Source organism: Cebus imitator, unplaced genomic scaffold (assembly GCF_001604975.1).
Source record: "Cebus imitator isolate Cc_AM_T3 unplaced genomic scaffold, Cebus_imitator-1.0 Scaffold444, whole genome shotgun sequence".
Taxonomy (NCBI): Eukaryota; Metazoa; Chordata; class Mammalia; order Primates; family Cebidae; genus Cebus; species Cebus imitator.
The window spans coordinates 1,995,149-2,002,661 of NW_016107759.1; the positions used below are offsets into that span (position 1 = coordinate 1,995,149).

At 49.1% G+C, this 7,513-nt stretch overlaps 1 protein-coding gene across 2 annotated transcripts in view; it reads right to left on the reverse strand.

Annotated features, from left to right (window-relative positions):
* The window catches only part of PDPK1 (3-phosphoinositide dependent protein kinase 1), a 79,636-nt gene that overhangs the window by 26,409 nt on the left and 45,714 nt on the right, over window positions 1–7,513 (reverse strand). For both annotated transcript variants that reach the window (XM_017511219.2, XM_017511220.2), the window contains exon 7: window positions 2,260–2,335. In XM_017511219.2, the coding sequence (XP_017366708.2) occupies window positions 2,260–2,335 (76 nt within the window). The remainder of the gene's footprint in view (window positions 1–2,259; window positions 2,336–7,513) is intronic.

Consider the following 7,513-nt stretch of genomic DNA (forward strand, 5'->3'; position numbering starts at 1 on the left):
TGGGATTATAGGCACGCACCACCATGCCCAGCTAATTTTTTGTATTTTTAGTAGAGACGGGGTTTCACCATGTTGACCAGGATGGTCTCGATCTCTTGACCTCGTGATCCACCTACCTCGGCCTCCCAAAGTGCTGGGATTACAGGCTTGAGCCACCGTGGCAGGCCTCTCCTCTTTCAATTCTTTATAATAAAAGTTCTTAACTATTTTTAGTATCACATGATTAAAAAATTAAAAAGCATAAAAAGAGATGCAGTAATTCTTTTCTCATAATCCTGTTCCCTCACCCCGTAGACAACTACCATTATCCATGCCGTGTCTACCCCTCCAGAGAACCTGAAACGCACAAATGAGCAAACGTGAATACATATTCCTCCTTGTTCACAGAGAGCAGGGTCCTATGCATGTATTTGCAGAGCTTGGAGATCTTTCCATACTAATGCCAAAGAGGCTCTCCACCTTGAAAGTAAAATCTACAAGCAAGGAAACACCAGCTCTCAGGTGGCAATAACATGCACTTTGACAGCCAGGTACACTGCGCCCCACCTGCAGCAGGACTGTCCTCTCCATGGCAGGATGCTGAGCAGCTCATCCTCGCCGCCCTCACTGGATGCCGGCCGTACCCCTGCCCGAGCTATGACAACTAAAACTATCCAGACAGGGCCAAGTGTCTGCTGGGGAGCAGAATCGCTCCAGTTGGGAAGCTCTGACCTAAAGCAGTGTCTGGCCATGCTAAGAACTCAGTATCTGGCCAGGTGCCATATCTCATGCCTATAATTAATTCCAGAATTTTGGGAAGCTAAGATGGGAGGATCACTTGAGCCCAAAAGTTCAACACAAGACTGGGCAACAGAGCGAGACCTCATCTTACCTTTAAAAAATAACTGAATAGGCCAAGTGCAGTGGTTCACGCCTGTAATCCCAGCACTTTGGGAGGCCAAGGAAGGTGGCTTATGAGGTCAAGAGATTGAGATCACCTTGGCCAACATGGTGAAACCTTGTGTCTACTAAAATACAAAAAATTAGCCAGGCATGGTGGCGCACGCCTGTAATCCCAGCAACTTGGGAGGCTGAGACAGGAGAATCGCTTGATCTTGGGAGGCGAAGGCTGTAGCGAGCTGAGATCGCACCACGGCACTCCAGCCTGGTGACAGAGCAAGACTTTGCCTCAAAAAAAAAAATAATAATAATAATAATAATAATAACAGAAAAGCGTGGAGTCAGCCAAGCTGCTGAGCTTGAGTGCTGAGTCCTTCCACCCTCCCATCACGTCTGTGCCACGGCTCCACCTCCCAGTTTTTCCTTAGGCTGTGAAGCTCAGAAATCCAGAACTGCCATCCCCAGGATCATTCCTTCTCTCAGGGTGGCTCATTTCACTTGGAAGGTGCCTCTGGTAACCTGGCAGAGCAGGGGAGTGGCATTGTGGGACTCCTGTGGTCCTGCTGACTGACGAGAGCACCTGCAGGCCGAGCAGCTGAAGCTGACCCCAGCCCTCAGTAGTGCTTGACTGGCCCGGGGCAGGAGGAACCCCAGCCACACCCTCATTCCACAAAACTGTTCCCCAGACTTGAAACTCCAGACTCTGATGCTGCCTCTCACCCTGCCTCACAGACACCCTAGACAGCACCTTAGACTTCTCACCAACCCTTGCCATCAGCTCCCTGGACATCCTCCCCTCCACTGCCAGTGGCGCCCTTGCAGGTGCTTCTCCACTCTCCCCTCCCTGACCCGCACCGGCCCTGCAGCCCCTGCACCACCTGCACTTTTTTCATTTTCACTGGGGAGGCCACCACCAAGGCCTAGCTGTCTCCCTCAAAGACACTCATGCCTGCTGGACACCTCCTCCCGCCCACACCCGCCACCCTCTAGGGCCTCCTTGCGCTCTGCAGGGCCCTGTCCCACTGCAGGTGGTGTGTGGCTGTGCAACCCTAAGGCCGGGCTCCCTGCCCTCCACCCCGACAGAGGGCAGCACCAAGGAAGCCTGGGCTCCATACACATGGCAGCCTCGCTTTCCTCACTCAACAGTTTTTCCTAAAGAAATGATTAAATCTGTAACCAGAAAGCATCAGCAAACCCAAGAAGCTTAGAATGTAACACTAACGTGACATGTGTGTACACCAGGGAAAATGCACTTTAAAAAGCAAAATGCTAATTTCTTTCAAAGTATGCTTAGCTACTTGAAGGCCACCAAATTAACTCTCTCAAATATTGGTTTGTAAGTTAAAGAAAAGGAAGTATGACTTGGATGAAAGTGTTTACCTCTTACAGGCAGACTTCTCCGTGAGCAGCTCTGGAGAAACGTACTGCGCTGTTCCCACGAACGAGTTGGCCCTGGCTGCAGAGGAGAGAGAAGGTCACATTCGGACTCACAATCTGTGACAATCAAGAGCGGTGCGGTGGGTGTCGCACACGGTGGGCCAGGCACCCCCAGGAGCCAGGCTTGTCCAGGGCACACCAGCGCTGGCTCAGGACTCACCTGCTCAAAGACACCTGCCTGACACCTGCACACTGGCGCCCTCCACCCTGGCACTCCTGCCTGACACACGCCTGGAGAGTGAGCTGCACACAAATGTCCAGCATTCTGCAGGTGGCAACCACTCAATGGAGGCCATGAGGACACGGTCCTGGCTGGCTCACTGCAGGACCTGGGATATCTAAACGTGCCCAGGGACACAACAGACAGGCCAGAAACAACCTCCTTTCCATCACAAACGGCTTGGGAGCTGAGGCACTACAAAGGGAGTAAGACTCAGGCCTCCAGCCCAAAGGCCTTCCTCCACAGAGGAGCTGTGACAGAGCAGAGCCACAGTATAGCCCGGGACCACCAAGCAGCTACTGTGAGTTGTGCCTTCCACCTGCTCTCCTCTGGCCAGCCTGAGAGAACCTCACAGCCTCTGCTGAGCAGACTCCTTCCCTTCAGTGAACGACTTTCATGCAGACTTCATGACTGACCAGGTACGGTGCCTAATGACTGCAGTCCCACTGCTTTCGGAGGCCAAGGCAGGAAAACTGCTTGAGGCCAGGAGTTTGACACCACTTGAGCAACATAGTGAGACGCGGTCTCTACAAAGTATTTCAAAAATTAGCCAGGCATGGTGGTGCACCTCTAGTTTCAGCTACTTGGGAGGCTGAGAAAGGAGGATCACTTGAGCCGGGGAGGCTGAGGGTACAATCAGCCATAAATGCACCACTGTACTCTAGTCTAGGCAACAGAGCCAGAACCTGTCTCAAAAAATAAACAAACAGGCTTCATGGCTGCATTTGCATCCTGCCAGGACCCTGCATTAATGATCCTGCCAAGAACACCAAGGAAATCCGCAAACACGCCCCCCCGCCCCCGCCACCCTAGAGGAAAGAAAACCAAACCAAGAGCCAAAAACAAACGAAATCATTCAACCCTGCAACGAATCAAAGGAATGCAAATTAAAACACGACAGCCTATCTAACTGGCAAAGGGAAAAAAGAATAAAAATACATTGTGTTGGCAAGGATCTGAGGGGACAGACACAGCACTACTGGTGGGGCTGTAAAATGGCATCGCTTCTGGGGGCAATTTTCCAATGAGTATCAAAAGTCATGAAGACGTTTGCCTCCCTGACCCTGCAGCTCTTTCTCCACACTCTGTCCTTCAGAGTCAGGCGTGGCACAGGGACGATGAGGGTCCAGTCTGTTGGCAGGGCAGGATGTGTTTCCATTCTCTACTGTAATTAATGTTGCTTTTGTGACTTGCAGTTTTTAAAATACATTAAAAAGTCTAAAAATATGTTTTCCTATGAAAAGATGTATCTAATGCATAATTAAACGATTCTGGTTGTTGTGAGGCACACAGAGCCATATGTGTTGTTTTTTTTTCTTCTTTTTTTGAGACAGAGTTTCGCGCTTGTTGCCCAGGCTGGAGAGCAATGGTGCGATCTCAGCTCACCGCAACCTCCACCTCCTGGATTCACGTGATTCTCCTGCCTCAGACTCCCAAGTAGCTGGGATTACAGATATGCACCACCAAGCCCAGCCAATTTTGTATTTTTAGTAGAGACAGTGTTTCTCCATGTTGGTCAGGCTGGTCTCAAACTCCCAACCTCAGGTGATCCGCCTGCCTCGGCCTCCCAAAGTGTTGAGATTACAGGCATGAGGCACTGTGCTGGGCCCAGTATGTGTTTTTAAACAGCTACACCGTGCACAGAGCAAGTCAGTGAGGACAACCTAGCCTGCCACGCTGTTAGTACCCTCACTGCCACTACTGCTGCTGCGCTTCTAAGCTTTCTGCAAGCAGGTCTCTGGGCTCAGATCTCCTGGAGCCCCTCCCCACCCTCTCCAACCTCCTGGCTCTCCCAGGGTCTTCCCACCTCCCTTCTTTTCTCAGGGCTTGCCCACCCTCACCCTCGTTTCCTCTGCCCCACTTTCCTAAAGGTGGAACTCCGAGCCTCTGGGGATATACAAAGTCACCCTCTTGGAAAAGGACCTCTGTCCTTAGTTAATCTAGACACAAACAGTGCCACTACAGTGTGGAGAAGATGACTGCCCTCAGAACAACATTTCTAATGCATAAAATACACAGGACTATAGGAGAAAGCAATTAGAACCCATACACCTATCAAAATATTGAAGTAATGGATCTGTGATGTAGTAATACGTGACTTGCATCATACAGCAGCAGGTCACGCCGCAGTAACCCTGCAGCAGTGCTTGGCACGACTGGCGTGGCATCACTACCGTGATGTGACCACTGCAGCAGGACATGAGAACACGTGTGACTTCTGATGACACAGACATTTGTTGCTGATGTTCATAATCGAAGGAAATGTTACACTTTGCTGAAAGGTCACAAAAAATAAGTAATTTCCTTCTATCCAGCCTCACAGATCCCCTGACCTCTATCTGTGACATCCGAAGTGACAGCCATAGACAGAGTGTTAGGAAACCTCAGAGATCGCCCAGTTACTTCCCCCCAGAAGCTCAGAGACTGGCCAAAGCTCATGCCTCTCCAGCTGCTGGAAACTCAGGGGCCCAGAGCTGGCCACTACTGTCCCCCGCATGCCATGGGCCCACCAACAGTGGGAAAAGAGACAGTGGGGTCTTGACTGGGTTGTTGTCTCCACCCTCAAGGTGGCTCAAAGAAACTCCCTGGACCACCCATGTTCCCCCAGATCTGCCAGTTATGCTTGGAGGGCCCAGTGGGCAGGGAAGACCTGAAGAAGTGATCCTGAGCTCAGGGGACACTCACACTCTCTTCAAAGCCAAGGGTGCCGGTGGCCATCTTATCCATAAACCCACAAAGCACAGAAAAATTCTACACAAAATGTGACTACCCCTTGGACAAAACACCAGCAAACCAATGCAGTGACATCTAAAAAGAACTAGCACCATGACCAAGAGGATATATGCCACAGTGCAAGGCTGGTTCAAAATTCGAAAATGCATTGCGTCTCATTAGAATAAAGCCTTAAGAAAAACACCTGATCATCTTGATAGATGCAGAAAATGCATTTAACAAAAATTCCCCACCTCTGCAAGACAAAAATATGGAATAGCCAAGGCACAGAAGAGAGGGCCGAGTCTGACAAAGGACACACATAGCCCGTGGCCAACAAATACATGCTCTCCCTAAGAACAGGAGGCCCCACTCACCAGACCCAGCCAACAATGTACCAGAGGTCTCAGCCAGGGCAATTAGGGAAGAAAATAAAGACAGCCAGGTTGAAAGGGAAGAAGTAAAACTAGCTCAAATCACAGATGACAGGTTCCTGTGTGCGGAGTCCTGGGGACTCCACTAAGAAGCTATTACAACTAAGGAGAGCTCAGCAGGGTACAGGGCAAGAAAACCAACTGCATTTCCACGTTTTCCAGGAGCAATCCAAAAATAAAACTCACAACTCTAGTTTTTTTTTAATTTTTTTTTTCCCTGAGACAGAGTCTTGCTCTGATGCCCAGGCTGGAGTACAGTGCTGTGACATCAGCTCACTGCAATCTCCCCGTCCTGGGTTCAAGCGATCCTCCTGCCTCAGTCTCTGGGATTACAAGCACGTGCCACCATGCCTGGCTAATTCTTTTATTTTTTAGTAGAGACGGAGTTACACCATGTTATCAGACTGGTCTTGAACTACTGACCTCAAGTGATCCACCCACCCTGGCCTCCCGAAGTGCTGGGATGACAGGTATGAGCCACCGTGCTCCACCAATAACTCTATTTAGAATAACATAAAAAATAAAAATAAATGTAACAAAAGCAGAATAAAGCTTATACTCCGAAAACTATAAAGCGTTTTTGAAATAAAGATCTAAATAAAGAGAAAAATATCCCACGTTGATGGGTCAGAACACTTAACACAGGTTAATATGGAAGCGCCTAGAAAGCTCATCTCCAGGCTCAACGCGATCCCGGCAGGCTTTCACTGAGGGCAATGTTTTCAAAGCCCATGTGCCTGGTAGCATGCATCGGTACCTCACGCCTCCTTACAGCTGGATAGCATTCCCTCACTGTACGGATGCACCACCTGCTTACCTACTCATCTGATGACACGTGGGCTGTTTCTACCTTTTAGCTTTGTGAATAATGCTATGGGTATTCTAGCACCTGGTTTTGTCTGAAAGTGTGTTTTCCTTTCTTTTGGGTACATACCTAGGAGTGGAATTGCAGGGCCATATGGTAATTATACTTCCCTTTGAGGAGCTGCCAGCCTGTTTTCCAAAGTAGCTGTACTATCTGACATTCCCACCCACAGCATATGTGGGTTCCAATCCCCCCTACATCCTGGCTGACATTTGTTGTCATCTGTCTTCTCACCTCAGTCATCCTAGTAGGTGTGAAGTAGTATCACCCTGTGGTTTTGATTTGTACCTTCCTAATGACTAATAACACTGAGCAACTTTTCATGCACTTATGGGCCATTTGTGTATCTCATCTTTGGAGAAACGTCCAGTCCTTCTAACATTTTTTACATTCTGGATGCAAGTTGCTTATCAGATAGATGATTAGCAGATGTTGTCTCCTGTTCTGTGGGTCTTTTCACTTTCATGACATCACTTGCAGTACAAAAGTGCTTGATACACACTTGATACACATCTAACTTACCTTGTTCTTTGGTTGCTTATGCTTTTGGCAGTGCATCTAAGAAACCACTGCCTAACTCAACGGTCATTTAATCCTATACTTTCTCCTAAAAGTGTCATAGCTTTTGCTCTTACATTCGCAGTGAACTTTTTTTTTTTTAAAAAAAAAGACGAAGTCTCAGCCAGGTGCAGTGGCTCACGCCTGCAATCCCAGCACTTTAGGAGGCTGAGGTGGGCGGATCACAAGGTCAGGAGATGGAGACCAGCCTGACCAACATGGTGAAACCTCATCTCTACTAAAAATACAAAAATTAGCCGAGTGTGGTCGTAGGCACCTATAATCCCAGCTACTCAGGAGGCTGAGGCAGGAGGATCCCTTAAACCCGGGAGGCACAGGTTGCAGTGAGCCAAGATCACGCCACTGCACTCCAGCCTGAGTAGACAGAGTGAAACTCCATCTCAAAAA